Source organism: Solanum stenotomum, chromosome 3, assembly GCF_019186545.1.
Source record: "Solanum stenotomum isolate F172 chromosome 3, ASM1918654v1, whole genome shotgun sequence".
In the NCBI taxonomy this organism is placed as follows: domain Eukaryota; kingdom Viridiplantae; phylum Streptophyta; class Magnoliopsida; order Solanales; family Solanaceae; genus Solanum; species Solanum stenotomum.
Window position 1 is genome coordinate 20,650,111 of NC_064284.1, and position 15,883 is coordinate 20,665,993.

At 30.1% G+C, this 15,883-nt stretch overlaps 1 protein-coding gene across 2 annotated transcripts; it reads right to left on the reverse strand.

The window, feature by feature from the left end:
- Nucleotides 1-12,607: 12,607 nt before the first annotated feature.
- Nucleotides 12,608-15,390, reverse strand: LOC125860488 (uncharacterized). 2 transcript variants are annotated; one of them, XM_049540456.1, is made up of 7 exons: nucleotides 14,883-15,390; nucleotides 14,506-14,621; nucleotides 14,338-14,426; nucleotides 14,176-14,250; nucleotides 13,787-13,894; nucleotides 13,204-13,299; nucleotides 12,608-12,885 (listed from the first exon to the last, which is right to left on the reverse strand). In XM_049540456.1, exons 1-7 carry the CDS (start codon nucleotides 15,323-15,325, stop codon nucleotides 12,610-12,612), a joined length of 1,203 nt encoding a protein of 400 aa, XP_049396413.1. In that variant the 5' UTR covers nucleotides 15,326-15,390; the 3' UTR covers nucleotides 12,608-12,609. The 2 variants fall into 2 exon arrangements, with proteins under 2 accessions (XP_049396413.1, XP_049396414.1); XM_049540457.1 differs by having other exon boundaries at nucleotides 14,506-14,628; nucleotides 14,883-15,119.
- Nucleotides 15,391-15,883: the final 493 nt, after the last annotated feature.

Below are 15,883 nucleotides of genomic sequence, written 5' to 3' on the forward strand. Positions count from 1 at the left end.
CACTTGGCAAATGAAGCAAGAAATACTAATACTAATGATAATTTTGTAATATTTCCTTCTCCTCATACTATGTTAACTATAACCCTAGCAGTCGACTTAGCAGGACACACTAGCTAGTAGTAAACAAGTGTCATTATCTTGTATTAATCTAGCCCAGTTTGGGAATTATAATATCCCACTACCTAAGCTACATATATAAAATATCTACTATTACCAAAAAAAAAAGATAGTCTAATTATTTCAAATCAATTGATTAAAGAAAGATATCCATAAAGAACATAAAAAACAGACTAATTTTTTGTTTATAGTATCAATAGTAACGGAAAAGTCTACCATTACATACTAGTAAATAATCTCCATTCGATATTAACTTTAAATTCCCTCTGCTTCTGACCACCTTAATCCAAGCTCGACAGAAAATTGATTGGCAAAAATTGTTAAGCTTTCCTTGCTAAAATAAATTAAAAAGACAAATGTGTAAGTAAATATTTTTAGAATACATTTTCTATGATCAAATTAATATAAATATATGAAAATTATTACCTCAGATTTTGGGGAAAATTATATATGAGGATGAGGTGACTTTTCTTTTGCAGTAATATCTCTGTAATGTTCTTCCTGTATAGTGAAGAAAATACTCAAAAATTTACTGCCACTTACTTCAAGGAAATGGAATAAAATGGATTGTCATCAAATGGTGAATAAAATCACTAGCAGAATTAGAGTGACTTATTCTAAACACCTATCATATGCTGGGAGATTACAAATTATAATGGTTGTACTTTTCTCTATGTATAACTTCTGGGGGTGAGTGTTCATATTGCCTCAATGTGTACTAAAAGAGATAGACCGAAAATGCAAGGAATTTTTGTGGGGAGCTACAGAAGATAAAAGGGAGATGGCGTTAATAAAGTGGACTAAAGTATGTGTTCGAATGAAGAATGATGGCCTCAACATCAAGGGATGCTGCAACTGGAATATAACTTCAGTGGGCAAATTATTATTCCACCAATAGATTGCAGTTGGTATTGGAAGAAGTGAAATTCTTTAAAGCTGCAAATGACATGCTGGTATATATCAAAAGGGAAGTTAATTATATACTTACTCCAACATGAAGCTATTCTATCTCTCATAGTTACCAAGCTATGTTGGGTAACTTGCCTAGATTGAAGGAAGCTGAACTAATGTGGAGCTCAGTAATGTTGCCCAAGCAGAGGTTTATAGTTTGGCTGGCCTATCAAGAAAGATTGCTTACAAAGGAAAGATTAGTGCAACTAAATATTTCCATCGATACAGCTAAATGTTGCTTATGTGAAGAGGACCAAGATGAGACTCATTTACATCTTTTCGCAAAGTGTGGATGGGTATCGAAAGTCCGACGCAGTTTGAGTAATTGGCTAGGGATAATAATACAATGTGCAGGGGTGTGTAACACACTCAAATGGATCAAAAGAAGATGGAAACAGTTCCAAAAAGAGATAAAGAGATAGTAGCATCAGTTTTGGGGGCAATGATTTACTACACATGGCAAACTAGGAATAGGAAAATATTTCAACAAGCAAGTGTACAGCCTGAGTTAGTCATTACACAAATAGAGCAAGAAATATGTCAAAGGGTATACATGTTGAAAGACACTAAAACAGCACTTAGATGTCAGTTTTTTATTTCAAAAAAACGTAATTAGATGTTTGTTTTCTTTGAGAACTAGTGATTTGAAGTACCCTTCCTAGAAGGTGGCTGAAAACACTAGAGGCTCTTTAGGTTGCAAATATTTGAGGTGGTATGGTAATATTTCACATTCTATTACCGCATAAACCTTTTATATAAGAAAATACCATCATTTTTGTTCTAAAAAAATATAAGAAACAAGCATATCAATTAAACTATTTGAAAAATCCTTCACTTCAAATATACGATTATATATATATATATATATATATATGAGAAATGACCAAATTAATCATCTAAATTGTTTGGCACCTCAAAATATACATATCATTTTTATTAATTGACTAAAGAACATATAGTTAAAAAAAATGATAGTGTGTTCAATTTCTTAATTCACTTAACTCTGTAAATTATATTTTTCCTAATATAATACTTTGTGACCAGCTATAAGCATATGAAATACGATGTTAAATTTTAAATTTTGGAGAACGTAATAGAGTTGGAACAATCTTTTTATTGTAGTAATATCTCCATATCGAGAATTGTAAGCATATAATTTGCTGACAATTATATTAACTATGTTTTCATAAGTTTTGATATAATTATAAATTTTATTATTGAATTATCGTATATAACAAAGACTTAATCTTTTATATAAAAAATAATTATTTGTATTCTACAAAAATATAAGAAATAATTAAATTAAAAATTTACATGTCAAATTAATTGGAAATCCTTTCGCCTTAAAATATATAACCATCTCGACTATTTAACTATGGGAGGAAAAGTGAATAAAAAGAACATATAGTGCAAAGAAAAATGAAAGTATGTGTATAAATTTTTTAAAATTCGCCTAACTCTACATGTTACATTTTAGAGTACAATTTTTTAAGATTAAATATAGGTATATGAAAAATTACCTCAAGTCCTGAATTTGGAAAAGTATTGTGAAACTGAAACGATCTTTCTTCTGAAGTGACACCACCATAAATATTTTGCTACACAAAAAAATAAGATAACATAAATTGTAAGCATATTTACTGATAATCTATTCACAGGGTTATAATATAGTTTTGATATTCATTATTGAATTTTTTCAACATATATTTAACTTTAATATAAAAAAATATCAATAATTTATGTTCTACAAAAAAAATCTATATTAAAAATTTTAAAGCCATACTATTTGATAAACTTTGCACCTCAAAATATACAATCATCCCTACTGATTAATTAGGGGAAGGAAAGTGGTTAGAAAGAACAAAAGGTGGGGAGAAAAAAATAATAGTGTGTAGAAATTTTGTTAATTCACTTACTTTATAAATAAAATTTTAGAGCATAATTATCATGACCAAATATAGGTGTATGAGAAATACCTCAAGGTCCAAATTCAAGGGAGCATTGTGAAGCTGGAACGGTATTTCCTCTCCCAAAATACCTCCATAATTATTTTGCTACATGATAAAATAAAATACAAAAAAATTATAAGCTATTTGCTGATAATTATTTTCTCTCTATTTATTCATAGAGTTATGATATAATTTTGATATTATTAAATTATCTTATTCAACACATATTTAACATTTCAGATAATTATTTTCTCTCTATTTATTCATAGAGTTAATTATGATGTAAAATTGCATATTTCTTAAAAAAAATTGTAATGTATGATAAAATACAAGTATATAAAAACTTTGATTATCATAAACGATATAACTTAAACTTGCCTGATCTAATGTATGATCAATCCATGGATAATAAGCTTGTTGGTATTGATTGCTGCCATCAACAAAGCTAAGATTTGTCCCCTCTTCAATATTATTGTTTTCCTACAATATGTTAAATAAAAAAGTATCAAAATAAAAATACACTAATAAATAAGACTAATTAGTGAAAGATGATATATGTATATGTACCATAATAGAAGATTGAACATTTCTGAAAGCATCTGTTATATGCATATTTGAATAAAAATTGTTCATGTTATCACGATAATCCTGACTCACATGATAACTCAACATGTCTGCGAATTTCTTATCCTTTGGATCAGACTGAAAATTGGCAAGACCACCAACAAGCTGAGCAGTAGCAGAGTTCGAATTTTCTGTCATAAGTTGTTGACTTGACAATTGGTTTACATTACCAAATGTGATTTTACTCGATTTCGAAATCAACTCTGGACTAGTATCAATTGGAGCAGTGACTTTTTTTAAGTAAAGACGATATTTCTGCAAAATTTACAAGCACAAATTCAATTAGAGTACTTAATTTTAATAATAATGCAACGGATTGCATTAAGTGAAATTTTATACAAAATTCATGTAACTTTTCAAATTAGTAATGAGCATGAAGTGGTATAACTACAATTTCCAAATTTGATGGTTTTTGTTCAAAAAAATCTCAGTAGTAATGAATGCTTGAGTTTAATTTCAAAAAAATTACAATATCATAATGGATTAAAAATCATTTACACCTCTAATAACTTTGTTTTTTTTTTAAATAAATAAATTAAATCCTATTTATCTATAAGTAAATTTATAATTTAAATTTTTAAAAGACAAATATTTTGATTTTAAAAGTATAATTTGATAATAAATAAATATCAAGTTAATTTATGTTTTCTATTATGGTGAAAAATATGCATTTTCACAACTCTAAGCAGAAGATGAGAAAACCCAAGTAATAATTAATTGATCAAATATCTAAAGCGTTACTAAAGTTTCTTCATATTTAAGTTTTTTTAATATAAAAAAAAATCATAATTGAGTTAAAAGTAGTGAACCTGCAAGTGACTGGCCACATTTTGTCTAGTCAATTCAGGGACACCCATAACTTCTAAAATTCTCTTCGGATGAGCTCCTGCGGAACAAAATGTAGATAATTTTTAAATGACCTGATAATATAATTTTGTTGTATAGCATTGTTGAATGATTATATTATATAGTATAAACTCGAGTATTATATATTTGAAATAAAGGCTTACTCTTCAAGCCAAGTATTGTAATGGCTTCCAAGAATTTGTTGTGAAGGTACTCTGTCCAAATAAGCTTACTCTTCCTTGGTGGTGTAATTACATTGCGCTCATTTTCAGCAACAATTTCTTCATTAGTATTTTCTTGAACAATACCTTGTTTGTCTATATTATTCTTCTTCTTCTTCTGCCTTTGCATGATTGCATATTGCCATAACTCATGTACATCATTTTGTGATATGGGCTTCACTATAAAAAAAGCAGCACCACTCTCAAATCCTTCTATAATTGTACGCTCTGATTCATCATCTGACATAACTGTTCATAGTTAAATAATATAGATTTTAAGTCATTGAGCAAATAAAAAAAAAGGTAAAAGGAATCGATTGATATCATCATAAATATGAGAAAAAGAAGAAATTAGCCCAAAAAATTTATGTTTTGAAGAATATAAAGAATTAGAAACTCACAGATAATAGGAATATCAAATTCTTGGGTGATTTGTTGTTTAAGTTGAAAGCCGTTTATTTCGGGCATATGCACTTGTGTGATCACAAAATCGAATGAATTGCCACTGACCCGAAGGATACTCAAAGCATCATTGGCGTTCTTCGCTGTCACAACTAAATTAAACCAACCGATTAGTTATTATAAATAAGCAAATATATAAAGATTACTTAAAAAGATATAATGATTGATACGAAACATTTCCAAAATCATTTGAGGAAAAGAAGAAATTAGATGAAGTGAACAATATTTATCATAAATAATCATTAGTTCCTTAAACATGATTGTACTTTACTTACATTATTAGAATGAATCAGCTTTTGATTAAGCTTATGAATGAAGGATATATATAACCTATGTTATAAGATGTGTTGTTTTATAGGTTTGATGACTTGATTTATTATAAATTATTCTTAAATTGTTAAATTTCTTGTGTACATTTTCTTTTTGATCTGGCACATTTTTTTGTTCTTATAAATTCATTTAATAAATTTTAAATCCGTTTTAAGAACTCATTCTATATATTAAAGGAAAAAATAAGGATTCACGACCATCAACAGAGTTAGAAAGTTGACAAAAAAAATGTGTAAATTTTCTTCTGTTATAGAGTATACAACTAAAAAACACTAAAATTAATTATGAACTTCGTCGATGGTCCATCGCTATTTGCAAATTAAAATTTGTCGCTAAGTAGGATTAGCGGCGATTTTTGTTGTTTAGCTATAGAATTCATCCATCGCTAAATCCTGTTTTCTTAGTAGTATACGTAATTTCATGTGCATCGGACCATCTTTTTCCTCAGGTGGCTCCCACACATGCCTTGACGCTTACATCTCACTCCCTAACATGTAAAACATCTTTACCTTATGTCTCATCTCATCTCATGATACATAAAACATCTCGCCTCCTTATATTTCTATCTATTAAAACACTTAGTTTATCACGATTCACAATTATCATGACTAGAATTCATAAATAACATTTTTTTCAGTAATTTTCTTACAATGTAAGTTAAACCCAATTTTATGAAGATTGAAAATCAAATTCAAAAAGCCCTTTAATTAATTCAGTAGATGTCAATTTTGACTTGCACAAATCTCAAACCAAGAAATAGTAACACGAAATTAGATTAGCAAAAGAAGACCATACTTTATCAAGTAACACTCACAAAATTAGGAAAATGAAAAAGGGAAGTCAATTAAAGTACCTTTGAAATTTTCCTTCTTGAGTAACTCAGAAGTAATGAGAAGGGAACTAGTATCATCATCCACCACCAAAATGCTTATTTTTTCAGAAAATTCATTGTCACAACACTCATTTTCTACCTCCATTGATGATCTCCCCTCAAAAGAAGAAATCAAAGTTTTATAAAGTTCAATGGTTAAATGATAAGAATTGATTGTAGGTGTTTTGGATGGGTTTTTTTGTTGAAAGGGAAACACAATTTATAAAGAAAAAATAATTAATGAGCACACTCCACTTTCCTACAATATAATCAGTTCATTTTTTGCACAAAAGTCCACTTAGATTTTCTAACCAAGTTTTGCCACTTCCTTTAGGTAACTTATTTAATTTTTTTCCTTTTTTGCTATATATATATATTGCTTACCAAGTTTTGCCACTTCCTTTAGGTAACTAATTTAATTTTTTTCCTTTTTTGCTATATATATATATATTTGCACAAAAATCTACTTAGATTTGCTTACCAAATTTTGCCACTTGTTTAAGCAACTTAATTATTTCTTTACCTTTTTTGCTCTAATAATTATAGTCAACTGACTATAAATAAAAGTTACATTAACTTACCATGACATAAGTCAAAATTAATAAGTAAGAAGTATGATTTAAATAATTAATATTTCATATATTAATTTTGCTTCCAAATTTTTAATAATCATACAATAATAACTATATATTATCTTTTCTATAATTATTGTATCTATCTTTCGATAATTATTTTTTAAAATTAATAACTTACCATCGATCTTTCAATTTTTTTTTTGAGTTAATAGTTTTAAAATGGGAAAGAGAAAAGTTTTTAAAAATATTTTATAAAAAGAAGTTCAGTGTTGATATAGGAAAAATATTTTTTTAATGAGTTAAGTAGATTTTTTGCTCAAAAATGTACTTAGATTTCCTTTAAGCTACTTATTTATTTCTTTACCTTTTTTTGCTCTAATAATTATAGTCAACTGACTATAAATAAAAGCTACAATAACTTACCATGACAATTGACATAAGTCAAAATTAATAAGATTTAATTGATTAAAGTAAGTAGAGCTGTCAATATGGGTTGAGCCACTCCATTTGAGCTAATTTATAAAGGCTTTGTAATTTGACGGGTCAGGCCGGACTAGCTCATTTTTTATGTGGGCCAAAAAATGGTCGGTCAATCCACAAGTGTGTGGGCTACGGGCTTTGTCGGGCTAACTCTCTTTTCTTAAAAATATATTTTTTATAATTTTTTTAAATTAAATTATAATTTAAAAATATTATCATAAATATCGACTAGTGTTACTACTTATTAATCAAATACACAAATAAAATTATCTATATAATATTTATCAAATTTGATTTCAAGTAAAAACATAAATAGCTAAATAGAAATATTTAGCCTAATTGTTTTCCAATGATCATAATAAAACACAAAAACTATGATAATATTCCATAAGCTATGGCCTATGTAGTGATTCCCTAGAAATTTTAGAAATTTTATTTTATGTAGTACATATTTTATAAACATAATTTGTATTTTAAATTGTAATATTTCAAACTTTAAACAGATTTTGAGTGTAGACTCCTGTTATTTTTAATACTCAATTTTATTTTTATTTTTAATTAATTTTTATTTGGCTCACGGGCCGGCCCTATCCACATTTCTCAAGCCCCACAAATCGACAGGCTTATTCAAGCCGGATTAAAAAGCCCTTTTCTTAAATAGACTCCAAAAATCGTAGTCCAACCTTATCAAATTATGGGTTAGGTCAGGTCGGCCCAACGGGCCTAACCCATATTGACGGGCGACGGCTCTAAAAGTAAGGCTCTAACTATGTATGATTTAAATAATTAATATTTCATATATTAATTTTGCTTCCAAATTTTTTAATAATCACACAATAATAACTATATATTATCTTTTCTATAATTATTGTATCTATCTTCCGATTATTATTTTTTAAAATTAATAACTTACCGTCGATCTTTCAATGTTTTTTGAGTTAATATTTTAAAATGGGAAAATGAAAAGTTAAAAAAATATATTTTTTTAATAGAAGTTCAGTGTTGAAATAGGAAAAAATGTTGTAGTACAAATTAAAAATTTGTTAAAAAGGATGAAAAGAGTTGTTTAAGAAGAAGGAATTAATTATCTAAATTATGATTAGGACCTTATTTTAGTTAGTTAAATTTTAACTATTAGTTTTAACTCTGTCAAAAGGAATATACATATTCATAGAGTTAATTTAGCTTAATTAGTTCTTAAATTCAATTTTAGTTTATCGTGATATACTCCCCCCTCCCTCCTTTTTTTTTCTTTTAACTTGTTCACACATATGAATATGAGGAAGAGATCGTCCGTTTTCGATATACAAACTTCAACGACAGTAGGAGAACGCTTTCTATTCGACAAATAATGCATTTTCCTCTTTGAGGGTTAATTATATCAATTTTTGGCTAAAACTTCAAGATGAATTTTTTTTAATATTTAATACGAAAAGAATTGCAATTTACAGTATTTTTCTATAATTTTTTAATATATAATTTTTATTTTAAACATCAAATTTATCTTTGAAAATTAGTCAAATTGACTAAAAAAAATGCAATGTAACAACTAAAATGGAATGGAGAGAATAATAACTCACTCATGATTTATAAGGAAAAAAAGAAAAGAAGAAAGAAGAGTGATTTGGATATCTATTTAATTTGTTATTTTTTTTAGAGAGATTTGGATATCTAATTTAAAATTAAAAAGAGAATTGGAATTACCATTTAATTTTCTTTTGAAAATCATTCATAATTATTTTCCTACCAAAAAGTATTTTAGAAATTTAGCTCGGATAATATTTAGTACAAGAAGTCAAATTATGACTAATTTGTACACGGTGTATTAGAAATATTTACAAAGCTGATGTTTGACTCCTTTTTAAAAATAATAATAATAATAATATATTATTAATTAAACTAAAATTGAGTATATCATAAGTTAAAGATGGAGATTTAATATATATTTATTGCATCAAACATAGAGTTCGAAGCCCGTGCTAGGGCACATTGATTCACTAATCTTTTATCAAATGACAAAGAAATAGAAGTAAAGTCACATATGAATAATTTATAATTATGAATAGATTTTTTCAACGGTTGTTTGATCAAAAGGTTGTTAATCTCTATAATCATTGGTGTTGATGTAAGATTTTCCTTTATCAAACTTAGTAGTAGTGTTAAATAGATGGATCGAAACAAAATGAATTAAATTGCAATTTATCCATTCAGATATAGATAAAAATAAATTTACTTAGGAATAATTGGATAAATGGTCTTAACCTTCTTTTACCCCTTTTCATTCAATTTTTCATTTTTTTTTTTCTATTTTACTTCCTCTTGCCTATTTATGTTTTGGATATTTAAAATATATTTTTAATGTATATCTATGAATGATGAATAAATGCATACTAGACTTACGCACTCAAATAAATAAAATAAAAGAATATCATTTTCATGAAATTCCATAAACAAAAAATAATATCATATAAACTTAAGAAAAACATATCCACTATTTATGAGATTCATGTGATTAGTAAAGGAGCATAATACACAAGAGAAATGTTTTGTGTCTTTCATTGATACAATGTATTGTTTAAATACAAAAGAATTATGTGATAAAAGATCCCATAATATCAGTAAAACTAATGAATCCTACCAAGTAACTAAAGGTAAAGAATCAAAGAATATACAATAATGAAATCAGAATATATGATACTGATATGGAAAATATTCCATCTTAATTTAGCTTCTTTATGCCCCCACAAGTTAGTGGGTGGTGGAACGACCCCTAACTTGGAGACAACCCATTGAGTTTGGGGTTCGGATAAAGATTTCGTAAGTATGTTAGCTAGCTGATCAGCTGACTGAACATGTACTATCCGGAGTTGTTGACGTTGGACTTGGTCCCTGACGCTTCATTCTACTGTGGAAAACTAGATTTTGGCACAAGTAGGTGGTGCCAATGTTATCGCAGTAGATAGTTGGTACATTATCAAGAGAGATACGAAGCTCTTTGAGAAAATTGGTAAGCCAATTTGTTTCTGCAATAGTATGAGCAATGGCACGATACTCAGCCTTAGTTGAAGATCGGGCAACTATTCTTTGTTTCTTTGATGACCAACTGATTGGTGTTAAGTCAAGATAGATAACATAAGTAGAAGTAGAGGTACGATCATCGTGGTCCCCTGCCCAATCTGCATCGATATAAACATGAAGGGCAGCATTAGATCCATGGTGAAAAAGAAGTCCATGATGGATAGTTAATTTAAGATACTAAATGAGGCGCTTCATTGCTTGCCAGTGTGTGTGAGATGGTTGATGTATAAATTGGGAGAGGTTATTAACAACAAAGCTTATGTCTGGTCTAGTAAATGCAAGATACTAGAGCTTGCCAGTTACACTTTGGTATTGTTTTGCATTTGTGGAAGGGGAGTCATCATTCAACCTAAGTGAAATCGTGGTGGATAATGGTAGAAACACCTTGGCAGTCCTGCATTGAGAACTCCTGCAAGATGTCCATTATGTACTTGATTTGAGAAAGAAATAATCCAGCTGATTGTGGAAGGACTTCAATGCCTAGGAAAAAATGTAGTGGTCCAAGGTCTTTGAGTGAAAAACGGTTGGAGAGTGCGCTCTTAATGTTGTTACTAATTTGCAAGTTATTTCCTGTAATAACAATATCATCTACGTACACAAGCAAGAAAATGACAATGTTATGAGAGTGTAAGGTAAATAAAGAGTGATCAGAATGAGTCTTGCAAAATCTACCAGAAATGAGAAAATTTGTGAGCTCGGTGTACCAAGCACGGGGTGCTTGTTTGAGATCATATATGGCTTTGTTTAGTTTGCATACATAGTTTGGGTAATCAGGATTCTCAAAACCTTTCGGTTGTTTCATAAAGACTTCCTCAGTCAGTGTACCTTGTAGAAAAGCATTGTTTATGTCTAGTTGATGGAGTGGCCACTTGTTTTGTGTGGCGATGGCAAGTACTATTTGAATGGTTGTTGGTTTGACAACCAAACTGAAAGTATCAACATAATCGATTCCAGGCTGTTGAGTGAAACCTTTGGCAACAAGGCGAGCCTTGTACCGTTCAATTGATCCATCAGGTTTGCGCTTAATGCGGAAGATCCATTTATTCTCCACAATCTTTAATTTTCATCCTATATAATTTTCATGCTATATAAAATTTAATTATTGAAATTCTTTATTAAATATTAAATTATATTTTATTCTAAATCTCTAAAGAACAACTACGAATAACTGAAAAAAGAAATCGACAAGCACAATTGCAATTACAACCACAACTTCTCTAAATCATACACTACATACTTCCTTTTTCGAATATTGTTAAATCTAGAAACAAACTACCGGATTACTAAATTATTATTGTGATTTTTAAAATTATTATGTTATGTATTGTATTGTTATCTTGTATTTAAATTATTACATTATGTATTGTATTTTTAAATTAAAATTTGTATTTAAATTTTGTGCATTCTTCATAGTGAAAATTAATAATAACATCAAATTGTATCACAAAATGATGAAAATTAAAAAAAAAAAATATATATATATATATTATTAATTTGAGATGAAAGTAGTATATATTAAATAATATATTTTTTAAAAATGTAGATATTACATTTTAAAAGACTTACGAATATTAGAGATTTAATTAATAGTCTTATATGAAAAATAATATGTTAATTACAAAATAATAATATAATATTCAAAAAGTAAAGTAGAGAGTATGAATACTAGTTCTCCAAACTATCCAACTCTCCATAATTGGAGAGTAGAGGGTAAAATAGAGAGTGCTTGGAGAGGGGCATTCTCTATTTTACTCTCCAAATATAGAGAATGGAGAGTAAAATAGAGTAGGGTTTGAGATGATCTTATCCAACCAGAATCAATGAATTTTCTAGTATAGAAGGATTCCCCCAAAAACATGACTATATTGTTGTATTTACCATCTAAGAGCTTAACATGATAATTGTTAAATTATTTCCATTCTTCAAAACTCTTCGATGACTTATTCACTACCTTGCTTGAAAAATAGCTCCACGAAAATGAAGAACCAGAATAACGTTTAATATTCTTTCGGGATGACTGTTTAGATAGGAGTATTCATTCCTCTGTTTGAATTAACTTGAGTGTTTGTGAATCATACAAGGAGTCCGAAAGTTGGTGTTGCAGTTTAATCAATCAACTTCAAACCACTGGTTAGTTGTTCATACAATAGCCACAGGAGAACACCAATTATAGTGTCTCTAACCAGGTTTCCAAAGATGGTAGTTGTCCAGCCAGAGAGTCCCCCTGAAGGACTCTTCCCAGCTAGATCTCGAAAACGCAAGTTTCCTTGATCAGACACCAAGGAATAGATTACTCCATTCATGTGACCTTTCCCAATGATTCCGACAACTTGCTTACAGTTGTTCACAGCTTTGCTCCTCTTCAGAGACCAAGCAAGAAACTAAAGGAACAATCGCAAATAAAACAGGAAAGATCATCACTAGCAAAAGGGGAAAGAAAAAGGTTTGATCTAAATGGTTTTAAAATCAATAGAAAGCTGCCAAATAATTAATATTATAGATCCCAGTTATTTATATCCTCTCCAACGAACACGAAAGGCAAGATGGATAAATCAGTGAAATGGCAGTTCTCTTTTCAATTTGATCCTGAAAACACCGTGTCCATTTTTTGCCATGATATCCATCAGTAAAAAGGCTGTTTCCAATGAAACATTTGTTCTGAGTTACTTGAGACTGTTCATGAGGGAAGAGCAACTAACCGTGTCACGTTCGTGTAGGAGTGGCTGCAGAAGTGATGGATATGAAAAGCTTAATTTCTCATACAGCTGAAAGCTACTATCATCAGAACTTGATTCCTGCCACAACATAGAAAAGAATGAAAATAGAATCAAGAATAACTAACAAGGTAGAGGGCACCATATTGGATAGAATGGCACTGCATGTATAGTTATCAGCATTAGTTTCCCCCTGAAGAGAGCAGACAGCAGGCAAAGCTCTTAAAATAGAGTAATAGTAGACAAAAGGAAGGTTAGATAAGGTGTTGGCTGGAAGAGGAGGACTGGTCCTTCAGGCATCTGAACGCTAAATCATTTCTGAAGTAGGCAATGTCATGACAGAACATGCACCAATTAATCCATTTTGTAATTGCTATAGCATTTAAGACAATACGGATGACAAGACAATACAGATGACAAACAATGTATAATGATGCCACTTAGGTTTTGTCAGACTATTAATTTGCTAACTGAGGTCCTATACAATTAAGAGGTAATGCTTGAAAAAGTTGACGAGTAACAATCATCAGTAGTATTCAGAAAGACTTCATAGATACGAGAAACAAACCTTCAATGCCTTTGTTGATAGTTCAGCGGATGAGGTTATTCCGCCAAAGACAGAGAGTAGAAGGCTCGTCTTCTCTTTCCATTTTAGTGAAGTCCATGCTCGTTCAAGCTGACAACAGAAGTTAATAATAATAAACTTTCGAGCATTACATGTAACTCTGTAAGACCAAATTGTGCATCTCATAGATGCACTAGAGAGAAACAAGAAGTATCAAATAGATTAACTTGTCTTGCTTTGCATGCAAGACCAGGTAGTCCATCTAATACATAAAGGAGAAGTCATCAGAATTGTTCTTTCTAGAAATCGAAAAGTAACTTTACCACTTCATAAAATCCAAAAGTATCCTAGGAAAGGAAATTTACATTGGACTAAGTGTAAGTGCAGCATACAGTTATTTCTATTGGCCGATCCCCCAATACAATTTGAGCACCAGTATCCTCAGCAGCCTTTCGAGCAGCACGGAACTGCAAACAGAAACAGAAAACTTCACTAAGTCTTTGGAACTATCTGAAGTGTAAATTAGGAACATCTTCCACAGTCCACAGAACTACCTCATCTCCAAAAGGCCGATTAGCACTTGAAGACATTTTTGAAGAGAAAAGTGCCAGCAAGATGCGTAATGCTAGAGCAGTTTGACCCCCTATCGCATCAAATAGCTAGCTTGATAAATCATACTCCGGAAGCATACATAGCATATAAAGTGAAAGGTTAGTAATTACCCAAGTTAATGCTACGACCAACAGCACCGAAAAACCCAGTTCCACTCAAAGAGAACATGTTTGATTTTAAGGGCTGATTGAGATCAATTTCGTCAGAAGTGTACATGATGCCAGCCCTGAACTCTGCAACAAGTGAAGTTAAACAAAAATGGAGATTGAACAAGTTCATAATCACACCTGTTATGAATCAATTGGTAACTAGAAGGGGCAAAAATGGCAGAGTCATAGCTCACGGGGACGATACGGTAACCCCATAAGAGCAGCTTTTGAGGATGTGATTATTTCAACAAAAGAAGATCAGTTATTCATTCTCGCAATTATACAAACAGTTGGAAGGCAAACCAAATTTAAAATTTTGTTCAGAGATAGCTACTTGCCTGCTTCTGCAAAGCTCCACAACCACATTCTCCGGCTTGACAGTACGGATGACCCTTTCAACATCCACAGCCGATTGCATAGAAAGATGGTTCGTTCCAATCAGCCAAATAGCCTCTGGTTCAACAAACTCGGTTCTCCACGATGGAACAGGTCCAAATTGGTTCTTCTTGATGAGAAACAGAGTTCCATCATCTGCCAAATCTAGCAATTCGGGATGGGTTTGTTCAATAGCATCCCGAGAGGTGGTGAAAAATTCATTCTTGAAATCGAAGTTAGGTGGTGGTGGCTTTATGGCAACTCTGCATTGATGAAATTTAGTTCTGGGTATGATGGATTTAGAGTGAGGTGGGGCGATTGGGAAAGGAGAAGTGAGGATTCTCATGGCCGGAGCTAAGAGAGGAAGCAAAAGAAGAAGTGAGAGATAGTCATCACTCATCATCATGTCAAGTGTGGCTCAAACGGCTGCCGCTTTGTGAACAACGGTGTAGCAACGTTGCAACTTTTCATCCTCTGCTTTCCTTTCATCCCTACAAATATCTTCTTCTTTTTTTAAGCTGGTTGATTGACTATTTAATTTTTATTTTGTTGATGATAATTTGATTAATAACTTATAAGTAATTCTCTCTCAATCTTTTTCTCACTGACCAAAAAAAAAAAAAAAACAAAGAATTACAAGATTAAACAAGTAAAAATGGACAAGCAAAAAAGAAAATTTGGACAAGTAATTAGGGATAGAAGGTAAAATTTTGATACATTTAACACATTTTTAATTTAAGACTATAAATTTCAAAAGTTTTTTTTTAAAAAAAAATTTATACCAAGTTAAAATGGGACAAACAAATTAAAACCAAAAAAAGTTATATATTTTATCTAGAGACTTAAATTACAGCATGTTTTAATTAATCACTTGAATATATATTAGAGTATTCTTACTAAATACTTTTAGTTCAATTTTTAAAGAATTTTTTATGTGAATACTGAAGGTTGATTATGGAAAAAG

What these genes read in the sequence shown, in the direction of transcription:
- LOC125860488 (XM_049540456.1), bottom strand. Translation starts at nt 15,325, where the DNA reads ATGATGATGAGTGATGACTATCTCTCACTTCTTCTTTTGCTTCCTCTC. An exon ending in ATCGGCCTTTTGGAGATGAG is followed by an intron (nt 14,251 to 14,337) that starts GTAGTTCTGTGG and finishes TTCTGTTTGCAG; the next exon opens with TTCCGTGCTGCTCGAAAGGC. An exon ending in ATCGGCCAATAGAAATAACT is followed by an intron (nt 13,895 to 14,175) that starts GTATGCTGCACT and finishes TTCTGTTGTCAG; the next exon opens with CTTGAACGAGCATGGACTTC.